This window comes from Hippopotamus amphibius, chromosome 9 (assembly GCF_030028045.1).
Source record: "Hippopotamus amphibius kiboko isolate mHipAmp2 chromosome 9, mHipAmp2.hap2, whole genome shotgun sequence".
Taxonomy (NCBI): Eukaryota; Metazoa; Chordata; class Mammalia; order Artiodactyla; family Hippopotamidae; genus Hippopotamus; species Hippopotamus amphibius.
Window position 1 is genome coordinate 11,108,150 of NC_080194.1, and position 21,994 is coordinate 11,130,143.

Genomic DNA, 21,994 nt, shown 5'->3' on the forward strand with positions numbered 1-21,994 from the left:
GGCATAGTGGATGAGCCACTTGGAGCAGAGCTCTTAGTCCTCTGCTCTTTTTTCACTCAACTCTCACACACACACACACACACACACACACACACACACACACACACTCACTCACTGACTCCTTTGATTTATTTGCTAGGATGATGTAAGTGGAAATTACAGAATCATACATGCGTATGTGTGCGTGCTGCCGCGTGAGTACTCGGGGGCAGTAGGGATGTCTGAGCTGAGCCTCAAATGGAATTCAAATATGTCTGTAGAAATGGTGGGGGGAGCACTCAGAGGTGATTTGCAGGAAGGCTCTCCCACCTCTCACTGGGAGGGAACGGGGATAGGAGGACCCCAGGAAGTCAGACACGTCTTAGTCCCGTGGAAAGGAGGCTCCTAAGAGAAAGAATGAGGACCTGTTCGTACAACAGACTCTGGGACCCTTGAGGGCACAAGCAGGGCCTTTTAGAGGTCTGGGTGATCCCGTGTGACTCTGAGTGGGGGAGGGGGGCCATAGGCTCACTTAGGAGTGGACTACACTTGGAAGCCCAGCAGCCTGGGAGTAGTGGCCCGTAGCACTTTTGTGTCCACATTGGCATTGAACTAGTGTCAGCAGCGCTCGGAGGCCACATCGTGAGCTCTCAGGGGGCTCTAGGTGCAGATGGCATAGGTGGGGGAGTGGGGAAGAGAAAAACCCATGGCTACAACTGGATGCGTTGTGTCTGCAGTAGCTGACTGATTTGTGGTCACCTGGGAGACACCTCCAGGGGACACCAGGACACAAGAGGCTGAGATCTCATGGGGGCTGATGAGCTCTATGATCCTGTGCAAGAAAGAGCCAGTGATGTCTGGGAATGGCTATAAGAGTGAGCTTTATCTAGCCATCCACCAGAGAGGCTGAGAAACTCTGATTTGTATAGAATAAACCACTGAAGTGAGAGGCTAAGAGAGATCTTAGGTCTTATAGTCCAACCCTTCACTTTACTGAGGAGGAAGTAGAACCCAGAGAGAAAGGCAAGTTTGCCAAGGGCAGACAGCTAAGATGGAGATCTGAGTTCTAGCCTTGCTATCTCTTGGTACCTGAAGGAGTTTGGAGGAGTTAGGTAGATCCCTGATACTCCCCTAGGACCACTGAGACTTGGAGGTGGACTGATGCTCAGAGGCGAGCAGGCCTCTAGGGTGGGTGGCTCCACGTCGTGTGGCTGGAGGAACAGAAGAACGCCAACAAGCCTGACACGGCTCCCCTCATGGACACCCTGGACTCAGGAATGCCCTCCTTCAAGGTCATTCCTTTGGTTTGAAGGCTTGTGCTTAGCAAAGATGCTTTATTGGAAGAGTTGGACCCCTGAGTAAGCATGCGAAGGGTTGGAGAGGGGACCAGCAGAGATGGCAGCCTGGATGAGGCCTGGGAGGGAGGTCCATGGAGATGCAAGAGAGGTGAGCAGAAGCTAAAACGGGGAAGGGTTGGAAGTGAAGGACAGTGACAAAATGGGCCACTTCCTGTTTTAACCGGGCCCGAGCCCATTTCCCATGCTCCCTCCAGGCGAGTTTCAAGTGGTCCGCTGTGCATCAGCTATGTGCTGGAAAATCTCCTTGCCCCACTCAAGTGGTGTCCTGGCCTGACCTCATGCTTAGGTTCTTGAGCCTTGCTTTGCTTTAAAGAGAGAGGGAAAGCAGAGGAGAGGAGAGGAGAGGAGTGGAGAGGAGAGAGGAAAACAAAAGAAAGAGGGAACAGAGACTGAAAGCAGAGAGGGAAGGAGAGCAGAGGAGAGGGAGATGTACTGAGACACACAGAGAAAGAGCAGACATGGGCCATAAATTGCTTCCAGGGTGTAAGGAACCACAGACACCCACTTTCAAGACCTTCTGGGGCCACTGTTTAATAGCATCCAGCCGTCTAGCCGCAGGTGGGCCTCTCACCTGACTCCCATTAGAGCTCCTTGCCTCTGGAAACCGGCATGATTTATGGGCCCCTCTGGGCTCATGGCCAGACAGCTACCCCTCACTGATCACATCCCCGCTGACCCCGAGTTGCCCTTCTTCTTGCACGTGGTCCAGCAGGTGGATTTGAATTTCTAATGACTGCAGACACCTGTGTTTCCCTGAGGCGCTTGCTGTAGTGATAGAGAACAGACCCAGGCTGTACCCAGGAGGGAGAGCACAGTGGAGGAAACAGGAGAGACAGACTTGATGGAGGCATGAAATATCACTGAAAGTGTGCACCCTGTTAGATTTCATTAACTGTTTACATTTCCCTGGCTGCATTCCACTGGTCACCTGCCCAGAAACACAATTGGAAACACAAACCTTAAATGAGATCAGATTTTCCAACGAAATATGATAAGAAAGAAAGGGCCCAGTGCCAAATCACAGGTAAGTGGGCCCAGTCCACCAGAGGGACATTCACAAGGATCCCAGTGTCAATGCAGCTGTGGTTCAGCCTGACTTATGGCTGTCCTAAGGCTCTGGGAGTCCCACTGTGAAGGAGAAGGGGTAAAGTAGGTTTGCAGAGCCCAAGAGAGGCGTGCTTGGACTTGGATTTATGCGGGGACCCCGCCAGATCCCTTCTCACCTCTAAGTCGTGTGGAGAATAGCATGCTTTCCCTGATGACAGTTCTGTTGCAGCTCATGGAAACTCATGATTGGAAGTTTAAGCTCCATGGTCAAGCCAACAGTGCAGAGGGAACAGAAGACTTTGCTACAAGTCCTAAATCCCTCACTGCTGCTCATCTCCAAGCCGCTTAGCAGAGAGTAACCCCTTCAGTCCCAGGGAGCATGGTTTGAAAACCCTCTCAATCAAGTCAAGCTAAGTCCTTGGTGCCAACTTTCACAGGTCAGCAGTTCCCTGCTGCTGCTGCCACTTAAGAGGAAGTAATCCCTGCTAAAACCTTCATCACCCTTCTTGAGAGCCTGTTGGAAGAACTTTTCCTCTATCAATAGTCTAGCCTATGACCTCAGAGGAGGTAACTTCTACTCTTTTACATCCTTACTCCTCTAATTGTAGTACTTCGACCAGTATCACGGGCATCGTTGACCAGTGGCATCATTTGGGCCCTTGTCTGAAATGCTCAGTCTCAGGTCCCTGTCCCAGTCCTGCCGGATCAGAATAGCCCCATGTCAGGGGCGCAGCATTGCGCCTGGTTGCCTGCAGGTTGGCTATTCAGAGGTGGCAGTAGTTAATTTGGCTTTGGTAAGCAGCAGTCCAGGCTGTTCTATTGTGTAGCCTCTATCTCTACAACTGTAGCCATTCTGTTCGTGAGCCCATCATGCCAGGGGATGACAAATACTGGCTAAGGTCAACTGTCACTTTTGTCTGCTTGGATATTCAGTGCCTCTCCCATGGTAGATCCTTTCTTGTCCACCATGATCACATTTTCTAGTCATCCTTGGTGCCTACTCCCATCTGCCCATCCACATGCCTCAACTCCAGACATTCTTGCCTCCAGTCATTGAGTCCTTTTCATGTCAGGCCTTCTAAGCAGCCAGCGAGGTCATCTGCCACTGTCCATGAGTCTTTACATAGTCTCATTTCAGGCTACTTCTTCCACACACAGCAGAGGACTAGGTACACCACCCAAAGCTCTACCCATTGGAAAGATTTTCCCTCAACTGTCATTCAGGTCCACTCCATGATGCCTGTAAGATACCCACCATCCATTTTCAACTTGTATGCACATTCCAAGATGTCCTACCTGTAAACCACGCGTGGGACTTTTCTCCTTCCACTAGTTGTATTGGGAACCCTCCAATCCTCTGGCCGTAGGTGTGAGCTAAGAGACGAGTACTGGGCAGTCATGGAGGATGGCGTGGGAGTCTGGGGTTCATGCCCTTGAAGCCTGATTGTACCCTCTGGTCCTGCTTGGGATCCATTTAGAATGTACCATTTCCATCTTAGAATGGCCTGCTGTGGGCCTGTATAGCTTTATGACTTGGAGGGTCTGACAGAACTCAGCTTATGATTACTTGATATCCGAGGGGCAAATGTCCCATGTCCGCCAGGGCCCAGTAATACTCTAGGAAATGTTCCTCAAAAAGCAAATGCCGCAACTGACATGGCCTTGGTCCAGACCCCAGGAGCCTATGTTGGGGTTGTCCCACTGGGGTTTGCTCTAAGATCCTTACTGCATCTTTTCCCACCGCTGACACTTCTGACACCAGATGGTCTGCCAGCGCATATCCTCCAAGTGGCAGAGCTACTTGTACTATGGCCTGGATTGACTCTGGATTCCTTTCTCGCTCCAGGCCCCACACAACGCTGGCTACCTTTCAGATTTCCCTGTGTACGTGCTAGAATAGCATTGCTCCATGTGGGATGTGCTGCCTCCAGAACCCAACCCAAAGAGGAGCGACAGACATTATACCTCATTCTAAGGGATTAAAAAATGTAGCAATTTGTCTTCTACTTTGGACAGTATTTCTCAGCATGATCTTTGGACCCCTAAAAACTTTGCCAATTTGCCATGTCCCTCCATCTTCCTAGGGTTTGTCTTCCACAATCTGAAGTGAGCTGTTTCACCAAGGCCTCCAGTGTGCTAGCCGGCTCCTACTCTCCCTGCTCTGTCATTGATGGAATGGATCAGTGTGGTATTCTGAGGGATGTCCAGATGGTCCAGATTTCTTCTGACTATATTGTGACAGCAGAATTAACATAGACCTAGGACAACGCTGTAAAGGCATATTATTGTCCATTCCATGTGAATGTAAATTGTTCCTGATTCTCTTCCCTGATTGGGATAGAAAAGAACTCGTTGGCTACAAACCATTTACCTAAGCCCATGTTAATCTGCTCTAGCAAAGGTACCGTGAATGGCAAGACCATCACTATTGGAACTACTTCTTTGTTGAGTATGTGATAGTTGACAGTCATTCTAGAGTATCCATCTGGTTTCAGCAGGGACCTGACTGGTGAATTAAATTGAGATATGGAGATATGAAGAAGTCCTACGACTGCATCAGATCCTTAGGGGTAGCACGGATCTCTACCTTCCCCCAGGAATGTGATATTGTTTTTGATTCACTGTTTGGGGGAACTGAAGTTTCAGAGGGGAAGGCAATTTTGGAGCTTTTACTCGGTCTTTCTATTATGATGAACCAAGGATCTCAAGTAAGAGTTCAAGAGCTGAGCATGTCAATCCCAGTTATGTACTTGGAGACCAGAAAAATGATCACTGGATGGGTGATCCACAGATCCACTGGACTCACTGTTAGCTGGCCTTTGGCCAAAACTCAGTTAATGAACTTGCTGTCATATGCCTCAAACATGTAGCCATGATGACATTTCAGGTCTCCAGATATTGACGGCATCTCAGACTCTGTGTCCGGTAATCCTCAAAATGTATAGGTATTTCTCTTTCCCCAGTCCAGTCATCAGAGTAAATGGTTGTAGGTATCTTAAGGGAAATATCAAGGAATAATTATAGTATATACTTGCCATGGTGTTGCTATATACTTCCTTTTGGGGACCTATCCACCTCTGTAGCCAACAGGTTCTGGGTGTGAAAACTGTCTCAGGTCTGGGAATTAAGCAAGATTCATAACTTCTCTTGAGGTGACCACCCTCAACCTCATGCTCATCCATTCTTGCCTTTTTGGATTGTATTTATTAAGCAGCATCCTCCTTTCCTGCCTGGTGTTTTTGTTCCTAGGGGATCCCGTGTTCTACCAACCGTATGCACAGCTCCTTGTGGCTCAAGCCCCCTTGGCTGCTCCTTTAATCTTGCTGATTGTGATGGTAATTGTGGGGTGCCCTCACTTCTGGTGATTAATAACCATCCCCTGGACTCTCTTGCTTTGCAGCCTTATCATCCCCATTGCTGTTAGGAAGCCAAGTTCTGTTTCCTCCAGTCAACCGTAGCCTGTAGAGGAAAGCCAGCACTGAATGTCTTGGTGATGCTCATATTCATCCCATCAGCACGTTCTTGATGGCCTTCGTGAATAGTGCATTCTTTAGGTCCTTCCATGAAACAAAATTTCTGATGGATCTTCTGTCCTTATACAAGATATCCAGTTCAGCATGCCTGTTTCCCTGAGCCGTTTAATCTCACTAGTCTCCATGGTACCTTAGGCATTACCACTTGGTCAGCCTAGGCTGTTTTTTTCCTCCGTGTTTTTAAGAGTTACCTGCTAGCAAATTTGCCCATACCTAGGGTTCTTGCCAAGGCATTAAATCCATGTTCCTAAAGAGCACTCCCAAGTACATGAACTTTTGCTTGTCCATTCTTATGTCCTGTACTCGTTGATCAAGTACCCTCGATATCCAATCCCACAGCTACTCCCCGGCTCCTGCTGGTACATGCTACCTAATGCTTACAGCTCCATTGGGATCTGTCTCTTTCTTTCCTTATCATGTTCTAAACTGGGATTATGCTGGAATTTAACCCTATTTTCTGGCCTGGGAGCTAGGACAGATCTGGGCGAAAGTCCCGAGGAGGATACCTGTTTTCTTGCAGTGGAGAGGCCCATGCTGTATCTTCCCACAGGAAGGAGTTCTAGCTCTTAATAGGGACAGATGAGCCATCTCTGAAGACTCAGAGGATTCAGGGAAGTCAATGGAACCACAGTCTTTGGGGGCATCCATCCAGATGACTTCAATCTCATGTTCAGGAGTTCAGGTTTTCCCAGGAAGGGCTCTGATCTTAGCATAGTAGACTCCCCGGGACTAAGCATTCCACTTTCTTTGAAGCCTGGTGACTACAAATATCAGAACCTGAGTTTGCTTCTCAGCTAAGTCCACTCTCCTGTTGCAGGAACTACTACAGAGGACCCCTGGCTCTCACACTTAGTATTTAAATTTGTTAATTGCCCTTAGTTTCTCATTATCACTCTGTAGGGCATCAAATCGGCTTACTTAGTAACCAGCCGTTTCCCTTGTCCTTCAATGTGCTGTTCCTGCATAATGTGCGAAAGCCTGAGTCTTCATAGCAGCCCAGGCATTCCCCTCTAGCAGCGTGTTCTAAGTGATCACCTGTGAAATCTTTAGCAGTTGGGTTGACACCTTATGCTAGGAATTATCTATACCTCAAATATCATTTGGGATGGGGCCTTGCTTGCCAACTGTGTGGCAAGTGATCTAGAACCCAACCGCCCTCTTATCAACTCTTGTTTTTGATTATTCCCAGTACCAGCTGTGTAGGTTGGTCCCTCTAAGAAGCAGATACCAAGCAAAGTTAGATGTGCAAGGCAGAATTCTTGGTTGTAGAGCCTGTGAAAGATAAAGGGGAGAGAGACACGAGTCGGCAGGGGAAGCCGTCAGACTGCTGTGTGGGTCTGACCTGGTGAAACACGGGAGGATGGGATAGGAGACCCTCAGACTGGTATAGCATTCAGGACTTCTTGGGCAGCGTGGTAGGAAAATCCAGTGCAAATATTACCTATAGAGGAGTGCTGCCTTGGGTGGAAATGGCTAGGCCCCCATACCCTCACCAACTGGGAATAATGTGGCTTCAATTCAAATGCTGCAGAGGTCATTTCTGGGTAGGCTGCAGAGGGTCCAAGCATGTCCTGATATTGTAAGGAAAAATCAGTATGTGTATATTTGTCTAGGATCCATAGCTTTCCACTAAATTTTCAATGAATTCCCTAATGCCCAAAAGGTAATGTGAGGTTGGCGTGAATTTACTTGATCATCCCAGCATGTTCTCCTGGCCCCTTTCATATTCCCTCTTTTCTAAAGAGTAGGTTAAGGGGACTTCCCTGGTGGCACAGTGGTTAAGAATCTACCTGCCAATGCAGGGGACATGGGTTCAAGCCCTGGGCTAGGAAGATCCCACATGCCTCGGAGCAACTAAGCCCGTGCACCACAACTACTGAGCCCACGTGCTGTGACTACTGAAGCCTGTGGACCTAGAGCCCATGCTCTGCAACAAGAGAAGCCACCACACTGAGAAGCCTGCACACAGCAATAAAGAGTAGCCTGGGCTCGCCACAACTAAGTAAATAAATAAATAAATAAGTAAAATAAAGAGTGGGTTACGTACTTGTGTGCTGGCTACACTGGCCTTCTCTGTGTTCCGCACGCACTCTAAGCTCATTCCCAATGCAGAGCCTTTGCATTAGCTGTTCTCTCTGCCTGGGATGCCTTTTCCTTGGATGCGCTCACGGTGTTTTACTCTAGGTTTCAGCTTAAATGTCACTTTCTTGGAGAGGCCTGCTCTGATTCCACAAACTAAAGTACTTTCCTCCATCACTCCTAGCATATTTCTCTGTTTCACTTCTAGCATAGAGCCTCCCATCTGATCTTCTCTTCTTTATTTTTTGGTTATGTGTCTTTGCACAGTAGGATGTAAGCTCCATGAAAACAAGAGTCATTCTGTCTTGTTCATCATGCTTTCCCCACAGCCTAGAATGTACGTGACACACAGGAGACACTCAAAATGTTTTTTTTTTTTTATTGAAGTATAGTTGGTTTACAATGTTGTGTTAATTTCTGCTGTACAGCAAAGTGATTTGGTTATACATATATACACATTCCTTTTCATATTCTTTTCCACTATGCTTTATCACAGGATATTGAATACAGTTCCCTGTGCTATACAGTTGGACCTTGTTGTTTATCCATTCTATACGTACCAGTTTGCATCTGCTAATCCTAAACTCCCAATCCAATCCTTCCCCCTCCCCCTCCCCCTTGGCAATCACAAGTCTGTTCTCTATGCCTGTGAGTCTTTCTGTTTTGTAGATAAGTTCATTTGTGTCATATTTTAGACTCCACATATAAGTGATATTGTGGTATTTGCCTTTCTCTTTCTGACTTACTTCACTTAGTATGATAAACTCTAGGTCCATCTGTGTTGCTACAAATGGCATTATTTCATTCTTTCAAAATGTTTTCTTAAAGAATAAATGCTGTCTTCTCTGTCCATTAAAATATTTTCCTATGTGTTCCCTTCTTACATTTTTTGTAGCTACTTTATAGCACTATAAAATATAGATATAATTATTAATAATCTGGACATTAAAAAAAATTCTAGACAATAACAGATCCCTATGTACTAGCCTCAAAGATAGATGTTAACATTTGGCTTCAATTGCTTCAATTTCTCCTTCACTTGTTTTACATTTTAGCTAAAATTTCATAGCTCACATTTTGTGACACCCTTCCTTTTCAGTGGCAACTCCTGCCTTAAAGGTAGTGTATGTCATTTCTAACTATGTTTTAATGGTTCAGTGATATGTTTCTATTCACAAACAAGAAATGCTATTTTTATTGAAGTATAGTTGATTTATAATATTGTGTTAATTTCAGATGTACAGCAAAGTGATTCAGTATATATATTCTTTTTTTTTTATTCTTTCCATTATAGGTTATTACAAGATATTGAATATAGTTCCCTGTGCTATACAGTAAATCTTTGTTGTTTATCTGTTTTATATATGGTAGTGTGTATCTTTTAATCCCCTACTCCTAATTTTTCCCTCCTCCCTTCCCCTTTGGTAACCATAAGTTTGTTTTCTATGTCTGTGAGTCTGTTTCTGTTTTGTAAATAAGTTCATTTGTATTATTTTTTAGATTCCACATATAAGTGATATGATATTTGTCTTTGTCTGACTTTCTCAACTTAGTTTAATCATCTCTAGATCCATCCATGCTGCTACAAATGTCGTCATTTCATTCTTTTTATGGCTGAGTAATATTTCACTGTATATATGTTCCACGTCGTTTTTATCAGTTCATTTGTTGATGGGCACTTAGGTTGCTTCCATGTCTTGGCTATTGTAAATAGTGCTGTACTAAACATTGGGGTGCATGTATCATTTCAAATTAGAGTTTTTGTCTCTTCTGGATATATGCCTAAGAGTGGGATTGCAGGGTCATATAGCAACTCTATTTTTAGTTTGGTAAGGAACCTCCATACTGTTTTCCATAGTGGCTGCACCAATTTGCACTCTCACCAACAGTACAGGAGGGTTCCCTTCTCTCTATACCCTCTCCAGCATTTATTGTTTGTAGACTTTTCATGGTGTCCATTCTGACAGTTGTGAGGTGATACCTCATTGTAGTTTTGATTTGCGATTCTCTAATAATTAGCGACGATGAGTATGTTTTCATGTGCCCCTTGGCCATCTGTACAACATATGCTATTTTATATGTCCCAAGATTTTATATACACGTGTGCATACTGTATATATCCGTTTGAAACTTGGACCTACTTAAGTATTTAACACTATTGTTGAGCCGCAGAATTAACTCTGGAGCTGTCCTACCTGTGGCCTTATTGCTCTACAAGGTCATATAATTCCTTATTGTTTAAGCCACATGAATTGAGTTTGTTGTTACGCACAGCTGAAAACGTCTTCCCTGTGATAGTCTCACTCTGTTAACGTTTCTCACTGTTGAGTCCTTCAGCTCTGGCTGCCTAGCAGTTTTCATTTGGCTGCAGGTTTACCAAGTGTGTAGATAGTTTTGGTTTCTCCTCCACCCCAGATCATGCAATTCAGATATCTTTTGTATTAGTAATTTCTTGCCGTGTAACACATTGAGCAGCGTGAAACAACACAATTTATTATCTTGCCTAGTTTCAGAGGGTCAGGGGTCTGGAAGCAGCTTAGCTAGGTGGTTCTGGCTAAGGGGACTCTCGTGAGGTTGCAGGCAAGTTCCCGCTGGGCCTGCAGCCACAGGGAGGGCTGGAGAATCGGCTCCCAAGCTCCTTCATGGGACTGTTGTCAGGAAGCTTCGGTTTCTTTCTACGGGACACTCTCCGTAGTTGAGTCCTCCCAGAGTGAGTGATCTGAGAGAGAGAGAGAGGGAGTCCCCCTGCACAACACATCACCATGCGACCCGCACTGCACCCCCCCCATATCCACATGGTTATCAACTGGGAGTTGTCTTTGCTGCCTCACTTTTCTCCTCAATATATACCATAATCACGGATCCCATCCCTTTTACCTACGTGGTGCCTCTCAGATCAAGCCACTCTCCCCACCCTGTTGGATGCTGGATATAGTCACAGAGAGCTGAGTCTGAGGCACAAGTTTGATCCAGTCACTGGCCCTCAAGTTGTTTCCCGTGGCTCCCCTCGGAATCAAATTCATGGTTTTCAAGACCTACCTGCATCTCTAGCTTCCTTATTACACGGTCTTCCTCATCGTCTGTCCTCTACTCTCCCTTTCCTCTGTGTTTCTTTAGGTCTGAGGTTCACTGCCACCTCCTCAGGGAAACTTTTCTGACCCTCACACCAGATTGGATCCCCTGGGTACGTGCTTCTGGAATGTTCTGTCCTTACTCATGCTGCCCATCACATTTGCCCAAGTCTCATTGCTATCTGGTCTGCAAACCTACAAGGTGAGGGACCACACAGGTTTTACTCATGGCCATGCTCCAAGGGCCTGAGATGAGGTCTGGCACATAGCAGACGTGCAGTACATCGTGTTGAATAAGTGAATGGATGATTTTTCCATTGGTATTTGTGCTTTTTCCTTTCCTTCCTTCCATGGAAAGAGACAAGTTACTTTATATGCAAAGCCTTTTTATCCTACTGAACAATGTCGCAAGATTGAATCAGACATTCAAAGCAAGGACCTTCCAGGGATTTTGTGGGTTCTGTGACAAAGACTTGCTCTGTAACCAAACTATAGCCAGTCTCGTGTAAGCCTTTTCTTGACTAGACCACTCCTTGAGCCTTGTTCTCAAGAGCAAGAATCCTGCTAAGTCAGTTTAGTGAGACTCTCCATCACTGACATCTGACCACCCTTGATATCTCATTCACTTCCTCCTCCCTCAGCATCTCCTGGTTGATATCTGATCACGCTGACCTGCCTTCAGCAAGAATCCTGTTAAATGGGATTAGACACTACCCCGCCTCATTCCTAATGTTTCCTCTTAGTAATTTTCCATCCACTGACCCCCACTCTGCTCCTTGCGGATAAATCCCCACTTTTCCTTGTTGTGCTCAGAGTTGGGCCCAGTCTCCCTCCCTGCCTGCAGAAACCTGTTGCAGTAGAGCCTTCCTTGAAGAGTCTTCCTTACAGTCTTTAACAAAGGTCCGAATAATTTTTTCTTCAATATCTGGACGGGGTCCACTCAGGACAGGCCTCTCAATTTGTCTTTGAACAAAGGCACACGTTGGCCCTAGACCTCCAGCTGGAAGCATAAATGTACAAGGCAGTGTATTTTTCAGACACACACATTGGCTTCAAATCAGTATAGGAACATAACCTAGCTTACATCACCAGACCTGTGGGAAATGGTACCGATTTAGTTTCATTTCAAAATGAAACTCTAAGATTAGATGTTCATACATAGTTATAATAACAGTCAACCTTGATTCAGTTACTGTTATGTACGCCAGCCTCATTTTGATCTCACCAGAATTATAAGGTGGCTATTACCTCCCTTTTACAGGTGAGGAAACTGAGACTCAGAGGGGCCAATGAACTTGCCCAAGTTCACATAGCCGGTAGGTAGTAGAGCCTTGATCCACCCTGGGCCTGTTGCCTTTTATGTGCCATGGTACGCTGATACCTTCCCTTGGAGTTATTCTATTTTTTTGTTCCCTTCCTCACCCAAAATGGCTCAAGTGCATGTCACTCTTGAGCTAGCCACTTGGATTGGGGTCACAATTTTTGCCAGTGTTCTTTGTAATGCTTTGCAGTTCCGTGGCATAGCAGACATTTTGCTTTAAATTGAAGTTTATAAATACACACATGAAAGTCAAGAACAGGTTTCCCTGAGTGAGTCAGGAGCACATTGACTATGAAGGAGGGAAGTGCGCCCACTGTCAGCAATTTCCATGAAGCATGACATAGAGCAAGAAGAATGTGGTCAAAGAAAAAACCACAGACTCACCTACCCCCTTGCCTGGCTCCCAGTGGGAAGGGAGTGGGGCTGAGCCAGCCCTGGAGGCACAACATTAGTGCTTGTTGTGTAGGTGAACAGCTGGGATTCATTACGGCTGGAGACTTCCATGGTGGGGCCCGTTAGAGCAGGCTCTGGTGGGAGGGCCCTTTGTCTTTCCCACAGACCTACCCTTCTCCAACCCTGGCCCTGGTTGACTTGAACCTTGTGTTTGGTACAGCTGATGAAAACCACGCTTACTGACCAGCAGCTGGGGATTCCTCTCTCAGGCTCGCAGACCCGTACCACCCTAGCTCTTTCCTCTGTCTTGCCCTTTCTAATGGTCGGCTGCTCAAGCTGCTGATCTGAAAAAGTTACAGCTTGGAGACTGGGGAGCTGTTGGCATTCACAAGACAGTCTTGTCTGCGGTTTCTTTCTGTGTATTCACATGCAATCTGCCTCCCATGGCATTGAAAAAGGTTCAGGTTTTTTAGAGTGCCTCATCCTTTCATGTGAAAATTAGTGGGGATTGTGACTTGTAATTAAATGGGTGGCCCAACTCCATCTACTACAGCCAATTGTTGATTTCTGAGTGCTGATTATAAGTAGATAATTCTTAATGCCAGGTATCGTTCCCTACTTCCCAGCATGGCACTTTGCCTCTTTCACCCATAGCCTTTCTAGTGATTTATTCCTCCCAGAAGTGGGTGTACAAAGTGAGAGCAGGAAGGAGAGTGAACCATAATAAAAATAGCTAATGTTGGCTGAGTACTTAGTATAATTTAAGCACTGTTCTGAGCTCTTTACTCTAACCCTATGGGGGCAGGTACCATTATTCTCCCCACTTAGGTGAAAAAACTACAGCCATCATGGGTGAAATAACCTGCCCAGGTGTACACAGGTAGTAAGTGGTCCAGCTGGATTCAACACCAGGCAGTGTGACCCACAGCAAGAGCTCTTAAGGCAGAAGCAGGAAAAACAAAAGGAGAGAGGGTCCTACAAATCCATTGTGCAGCTTATAGCCTAGATTCAACAATTGTCTGTACCAAACCACTTTCCCCAAACCTAACAAACATTTGGTGAATTTTTCAATGTTAACTTATGAAGGTCAGTGATTCGTAAAAAGTTGGGAGTTTATAGATCCCTTTGAGACTTTGAAGAAGGCCATGGCTCCCTCTTACTCCAAGAACTGCATGCAAAATTTTGCATATCATTTTTTTAAATTAATTTATTTATTGGCTGTGTTGGGTCTTCGTCGCTGCGTGTGGGCTTTCTCTACTTGCAGTGAGCGGGGGCTACTCTTCCTCGTGGTGCTTGGGCTCCTCAGTGCCGTGGCTTCTCACGTTGCGGAGCACGGGCTCTAGGCGCACGAGCTTCAGTAGTTGTGGCACATGGGCTTAGTTGCTTTGCGGCAGGTAGGATCTTCTGACCCAGGACTCGAACCCGTGTCCCCTGCATTGGCAGGCGGATTCTTAACCACTGCGCCACCAGGGAAGCCCCTGCATATCATTTTGAGAGGTTCAAAGGCCCTGTGAAAATCTCCTCCCAATAGACCCCATGGAACCTGGGTCAAGAATCCTGATTTAGAACAATACTAAATAAACTCTATCAATATAAAAAAAATTGAGTTGACCATAATGGGAAGAGAGGAAGCTAAATTTGTGTAGGAAAATTGAAATTTATGTAGGTTGTATGACCTCAGAGAAACTACTGACCTTTTCTGTATCATAGTCATAGCTTCGTTCTTCCTCTACCAGCCCAGGCTTATTGTCAAGTTCAATAGGGTAATATTTGATCACTGCATTCAGTTCCCCAGAGGAATGTATCCTGCTCCTTTTTGAGAATTCCTTTCCAGGTTCCATAGCCCTCAGAAATTTGCAAACCCAAATGAGTGACAGCAAACTAGTAGGGCCCAATTACTCCTGTGGGCATTCCAAAAATAGACGTGAGGGCCTGTTTCCAGCCCCCTAAGCCTGAAGAAGCAAAGACCTGGCACCAGGGACTTCTTTAGGGAGCTGCCAGTCTTGTTCATCACCTGGGGCCCCGCCCTACTGGGGTAAATTGCTGTAGGGATGAGGCTGCTGGGTTTGACTCAGGGAGGGTGTGTGTGTGTGTGTGTGTGTGTGTGTGTGTGTGTGTGTGTAGGGGTGAGGGGAGACAAGGGAAGAAGGAAGTGGCATTTTCAGAGAAACAGATGCCTGAGAGGCTTTAATACCTACAGTTATTCGGAAAGTAAGTCACCACCTCCCACCCCCATCACCAAAGGACTGGAGCTGGTTGACCAGCAACAAAGTAAACCTCTCCTCTTGTAACCTCTGCCCTCTACCCTCTGGGAGTGCTGCCCTTTGGCATTTGCCCCCGTTTTAAGGTTACTTTCGGGGCTTGTTTTAAACAAATTTCAACGGGATAGGGAAGTTGAGGATGAGGAAGAAGGCCCATACCATGGGATTTCCTTGGGGTCACTGTCAGACAATACAGACAATGGTTTATATTGATTGAGCATTTAGAATGAGCTAGACCCTGTGCTGAGGGCCTTATGTATATAATCTCATTAAATTCTCCAAACAGTCTATAAAGTAGATTTGATTATTATCTCCATTTGACAAATGAGAAAATTGAGGTTCGGAGAGTTAGTGGTGAATCAAGGATTTGACTGCCGAGTTCTTGCTCCCATCTTTTGGCTGCAGTGGGCCCCAGAAGCAGGGCTGGGATTTAGGAATTTCTTCCTGAGAGGAGCACCTGAGTCAGGGCTTCTGCCCCTCCAGTGTGCCCTGAGTGCTGGGATTCTACCTTCCCCAAGTTTCTCCCATCATTGTCCCTTCAGCTTCCACGGCTTGTTCCTTACTCCAGGCCTTCGTCAATAGTCCCAACTGTTCCTTTCTAGGTGGGCCTTGGCCTCCTCCATCTCTCAGTCTGGACCCCAGGGTGACTTTTCTTCCTAGGACTTTGATTTGGGCCTAATACCCCCTGCTCCTAAACCATCAGAGCCCTCCATTAACTGTAGAATAAAATCCAAACACCATGACCACATGCTTTTTTTCTTGCTCTCTGCCACATCCAAACTATACATATTGTTTATCCTCTTGAGTTGGCTTCTGTTCTGAGACATATATATGTATATGTGTATATAGAGATATAAATATAGATATAGATAGATATAGATATAAATATAGATAATCTCTATATATCTGTTTATCTATCAAAACTGTTTAAAATTCATTTTAATGGTATACATTGCCACAGATCCTTTGGGGCAAAGGATAAATATAAATTATAAACATGTAAATACTCATTTATTTCTCGGTGGCCCTGGATGAACTCAGTCCTTTTCTTAGAAAAACCTCCCCACTCCCTCCATGGATTGAGATCCTGCCTCTCTCTCAGGTCCCAGATCAAGCTTCCCCAGCTTAGCGAAGCCTCCCAGTGCACTGGGCCAGAAATGATCCTCCTCTCAACTTTGGTTCTTCATCTGAAGGTGCACACTGGGACCAGCCATGGCTCGAAGCCCCAGTGCTTCCCTGAGTTAGACCTGGGTGTGAGTCCTGCTCTGCCACTTCCAACCAAGTGACCTCAAGCAAGTCATTTGATCTCGGAGTCTTGATTTCTGTATCCATGCTATGTGGACAAGACCCTCTACTGTACATGGTGACTGTGATGGTTAAATAAGATCCTTATACACAGCATATTTTTTAATTTACTAATTAACTTATTTTTATTTATTGGCTGAGTTGGGTCTTTGTTGTTGCACGTGGGCTTTCTCTAGTTGTGGAGAGCAGGGGCTACTCTTCGCTGCAGTGTGCAGGCTTCTCATTTCGGTGGCTTCTCTTGTTGCAGAGCACGGGCTCTACGTGCACAGGTTCCGTAGTTGTGGTGCACGGGCTCTAGGGCACAGGTTCAGTAGTTGTGGTGCGCGGGCTTAGTTGCTCCATGGCATGTGGGATCTTCCCAGCCCAGGGCTTGAACCCGTGTTCCCTGCATTGGCTGGTGGATTCTTAACCACTGTGCTACTGGGAAGCCCTTATGCACAGTGTATTAACAAGCAGTGTGCCTGGTGGCTAGGACTAAAGCTTCTGGACTCAAGCTGTTTGAGTTCAAACCTGGCTCTGCCACTTACTCACTGGGTAACCTTGGATGAGGTATTGAGCACTGAGTGACTCAGTTTCCCTATCTGTAAGAGGGAGATGATTGGTGTACTGTGAGGAATGAATGAGTTCATGCATGTAAGGTCCTTAGATGCCTGGCACAGAGAAGTTGATCAACAGTGTCGGCTATTATCTTGTAAAGCACCCTTCCTCCTCACTTTAACAGGTCATTTGCTGTCTCTGTACCTAGACTGAAGGCCCTCACAATGGAGACAGTGTCCTGGGTGTTCTTTTGTCCCTGAGCCCAATACCCTGCCTGGCATGCGTGCAGGAGCTATTTACGCTGCTGAACTCAGCACCATAGGAAGATGAATAATTTTCCCAGCAGACTACTAAGGCAAGGAATACGGTTTCCAAACTGTGATCACCTGGAGCCAACGCTGGGTAGGAAGGAGACTTGGGGGTACCAGTGGAGAGGGAGGCAGGTTGGCTGCTTTTCTACCCCCATCACCAGTGTGCCCCTTCCCCCCAAAGCCAGGCTTCTGATCTGGCTGACTCGCTGTGTGAGGTCAAGGCATGCAGTGGACCTCCCATCCCAGGCTCGAGGTGAGGGTGAGGGTGGGGTGTGGGGAGGGGCTTCAGGCCTCACCTGAGCCGCCCCCAGCCTCGTCTACCTCCGCCCCCATTCTGGGTACTGCCGGCTGCTCCCCTCCCCTCGGCGCGCTGAGGGAGCCCAGCCTGACCTGGGCTGGCCTCCGTGCCCCGCAGCTTCCCTTCCAGCCACAACCCGGGGCCTCCCCGAGTGGCCACACCTCCCCGGGCCCCGCAAGGGTTAAGGCAGCCGCGGAGAGGAGAGGTTTGGGCTGACGTCGCTCTGGCTGAAGGTGGTTCCCCTCGGATGAGGATGGGAGAGCCTGGCGAGCTGAAACCCGAGCTCCCGCTCAGCTGGGGCTTGGGGAGGTCCGCGTAAGAGCCGCCTGCCCGCCGGCCTCCCTCGGTCCCTCCCCAGCAGTCACTCGGAGCACTGCCGCGGAAACGATGGAGCCGGGCTGGTGGCCGCAGCTGGGGCTTACTTTTCTGCAGCTCCTTCTCAGCTCGTCCTTGCCCAGAGGTACTGTGAGTAGCATTCAGAACCCCCCAGGAGGGGACATTTCCCTCCTGGGGTTTGGTAGGGGGCAGGACTGGGGTGTCCCAAGAGATGGTGCTTGTGTGTAAGTGGGTGGTGGTGGGGAGGGGCTTCTTCTAGTGATAATTTGGGGGCTTGGCTGGTGGTGCTGGAGTGTCGTGTTTCTTCCTGAGAATGGGATACCGTTTTCTGTCATCCCAACTTGTGGGACTGAACTGCTGCCTCAGGAAGGGTACCAGCTTCAGTTTTATTTGCTGGTTTTTTTATTTTAGCTTTTAAAAGCACAGAATTATCTCTGGGGTTCTACCCAGTCTCAGGTACTCCCTCTGATATGCAAAAGCTAAATTTCCCCCCTGGAAAAAGCCCCCTCAGAGGTGAGCTGGAAGGAAAGAGGTGACTAAGAACGGGGCTTGCAGGGAGGGTGTACCTCCTGGGGCATCTTGCTTGATGAAATCTTATAGTTCCAACCCTTCAGAACAGATTCCCAGCAAGGGACATGTACTCATTCAGCATACATATACTTCCTTTCTGATAAGAATGAGAAAGAAGGAGAAAAAGCCGAGGTGAAGAGTGCAAGTTGTTTCTGGGGATGTGCAGTGTTTGTTTAGAAAGAGCTGTGGCTTCTGTATTTTTCACATGTCATTTTCTGAGCCACAAACCCCATGTCAAATGGGCTCCTGGGGCAAGTGAGATTGAAATGAAGACACAGAGCTCTTGGGAGCCTCTTGACCCAGCAGAAGCAAGGGAAGGACAGGCTTGTCCTGTGATTGCTCCTGGGCAAGCAGGGAAGGAAGACTTCTTAGGAGCATCTGTCCTTCTATGGCTGGAGAGGCCAGGTGTCAGGAGGTGAGGTGAGACCTCAGGAGGTAAGGACAGGTTGAAATGTACACACATGATAAAATAGGGTGGCTTTGCGGAGGGGCAGCGAGTGTGTGAGCCTTTGCTACTCTCCTTCTGTGGGGGTCACCTGTCACCTGTGCTGGTTACCTGTCATCTATGCTCGACTTGAGAGGTGGGTGCTGTGTTGCTGCATGTAGCTGGCAAGTGCCTGAGCGTGAAAACAGAGCGAGCGGGGCTGGTGAGGGTGTAACAGTGCAATCGTCTCCTGTAGAAGGGGAGCTGGACCACGGGGCATATCCCTTCACGATGAACAAAAAGCTGAGATATAAAAAAAAGCCACCCATTTTGGTCAGTACTTCCCATCTACCTGTAGCCTGCTGGCCCCAAGTGAAGTCTTCCTTGGTGATTTACGCTCAAGTTGGAAAGAGTATTTCATTTGAATTTTGCCCCTCTGGCGTCTGGAATAGCCCGAAGACAATAATGTAGGAAGAAGGAGACCGGGAGGAGGGAGTCTGTTAATTCAAAAACCCAGACACTTACCTCGGAGTAAGTTGGCAACTTTTCCTTAAGACTCGTCCCTGCTCTGCTACTGCCTTTCAGAGCCGAACTTCCAGGGCATGGTGGCCCGAGCCCAACTCCCTAGGAGCCTGGGGTTCCTTCCGGAGCACCAGGGCTCCAAGCTCTAGTTTCTTCATCCCTGCATCAGCACGCCCCTGCTTCTTTTTTTTTTTCCCCTGACATGGCAGGTGAGATGGCTGAAACCCAGAGAAGTTAAAAACCAAAGCTCAGCTGCCCATTTTTTCTTGCCCTGGATCTGAAAAACCCGTTTATTCCTGACCTGAGAATCTCTTTTACCTTTTGCTTTGGAAAAGCTTCACGGAGGGTGCGTGGTGTCTGGGCAGCCGAGCTGCTGACTGAACCGGCGGGCAACTTCAGGTGTCTAGCAAGGATATTTCATCGTGGAGCATTTGCGTTTAGAGGGACCACGGAGGGATGGAGTGGAGAAGGAAAATATTTCTTCGAGTCATGAGTGAGTGAGTCCACTCCCTGCTGGAATTCTGAATCTGGCCCCGTCAAGGAAAGCTTAGCAGCATATTTCCTCTAATTACTTTTCTAAAAAGAGCATTTGATGAAATGTAAACATCCACTGGGATGGCACAGCAGACGGTTGTTGCTCATCGGCTTGGGACACGTGTCTGAGGATGAAAATCCAAACATCAGGCCAAGTGATAACCCAACAAAAACAGCATGTGAGGGGAGAAACCCAACTCCACTGACTTCACCAAATAGCAGTAGCTCTGCCAGCAGTATTCTGCCTAAAAGGAGCAGCTCATTTAAAAGATGTGACTCTGGGGAATGAAACCTTAATATGAATAACTTCACAAGTGTTGCTTCCAACAGACATTAGCCAATGGGGAACGAGCATCAAGGCAGCCGCGGAGGATAACTTGAAGCACAGATATTCAGTGGGCAGGAGCAGCCAGCCGGGAAAGGGAATGTGGAAAGCAAGCAAGGGGGAAAGGAGTGGCAAGAAAAATTAGATGTTGGTTTATCGTGGGATGTGTTAGCAAATTCCAAGGAGAGAGCTATGAAAGTTGGGCTTTCTTGGCAGGGCTAGATTTGTGTGGGGACCATGAAGAGGGTGTTTCCAGATATATACTCTGGCTTCTCCAACAGGGAAATAATTTGATGGTGGGATCATGGGTTTGGGGAGCTGGGAGTACCTGGAGGGATCATTTAGCCTGCGTACCTCAAATGCAGAGGACAAGGAGAGTAAACATCTGTGAGCATTTATAACGTGCCCAGTGTTTGAGCCGAAGCAGGGTAGGTGCTCTTCTTCTCCCTGTTTTCCAAATGAGGTTTAGAGACGGTCTGTGACCTGCCCAAAGATACACAGGCACGGGTGCTGAAAAAGGTAAACATTTGATCTAGCAATTCCACTTCTGGGAATACACACAAAATAAGTGAAAGCAGGAACTCCAGCAGATATTTGTACACCAGTGTCCACTGCAGCATTATTCCCAATAGCCAGAAGGTGGGAAGGGCCCACATGTCCATCAATGGATAAGCAAAATGTGGTATATACATACGGTGGGATATCATTCAGCCTTAAAAAGGAGTGAGGTTCCGACACATGCTACCACAGGGATGAACCTTGAAAACATTATGCTAAGTGAAAGAAGCCAGACACAAAAGGACAAATCCTGTATAATTCCATTTATATGAGGTACCTATTCATAGAGGCAGAAAGTAGAACAGTGGTTACCAGGGGCTGGGGGAGGAAGGATTAGGGAGTTAATGTTTAGTGGGTGTAGAGTGTCAATGAGGGATGACGAAAACATTCTAGAGATGTATAGTGCTGATGGTTATGCAAGCCACTGAACTGTACTCTTAAAAGTGATGAAAAGGGTAAATTTGTGTTATTTACATTTTGCTGCAATAGTGATAAAAAGAAAACACCAGCAGATTCGTGGAGCCTGGGGTGAGCCCAGACTGTCAAATTCCTGAGCTCAAGCTCACCTGGTACCTGGCTGACTCAGACACTGAGCAGCATCATATACTGATGCGTATGTAATCGTGATGTGGCTTCAGGATGCACGTGGCGGGGGAGGGTTCTTGCTAGCCCCAGTTTGGGTGGCACTGTTACTGGGTTGGGGGTGACTCTGGCAAAGAGAGACTGTCGTGCTGAAGGACCACAAGCTGGCAGCCTTTGGATCAAAGGTCTGCAGAAGCAGTTAGCGGGATACAGTGCTTAAAAATATGTTGCATCTGAATGCTTTGAGGTGGGCTGGGTTCTCTCTCTGGCCCGACACCCCACCTGCTCAGTTCACATGTACATTACCTGTTAGTCCCTGCTGTCATTTGTGTTTCTGAGAGGAATGGGACAGGAATGGAAAGTGAAAGAGAGAAAGTGGAAGGCTGGGTGCTGAATGGGGAGAAGCACAAGCAAGAATTTCGTAGCAGACAGGACTTTTTAAAGAAGGAACGTAAATAGATTTTAAGTCGTGTGTTTCGTGGAACATAATCTCACCTCTGTGACCGCCAGCTCCTTGGTAAAATGTTTCACTCTCAGGAGTGCCCTGGAGAGTGAGCTCTCAGTAGAAACCGAGGATGAGGCTGGGTGTTACGTCTGGGGTCAGTAAGCTGGGAACGAAGCACCTTTGGACCCAGAGGCAGAGGTGACCT

The 21,994-nt window shown here is 47.1% G+C and overlaps 1 protein-coding gene across 3 annotated transcripts in view; it reads left to right on the top strand.

Moving 5' to 3' along the window:
- PAMR1 (peptidase domain containing associated with muscle regeneration 1) overlaps positions 1 to 21,994 on the top strand; it is a 156,529-nt gene that overhangs the window by 66,543 nt on the left and 67,992 nt on the right. Inside the window, exon 1 of one of the 3 annotated variants that reach the window (XM_057750720.1) lies at positions 17,781 to 17,953. The exons of the other annotated variants lie outside the window; for them this stretch is intronic. Coding sequence (XP_057606703.1) covers positions 17,881 to 17,953 — 73 coding nt within the window. The 5' untranslated portion in view covers positions 17,781 to 17,880. Of the gene's footprint in view, positions 1 to 17,780; positions 17,954 to 21,994 lie in introns of those variants that run through there. 3 annotated transcript variants of the gene reach the window in all.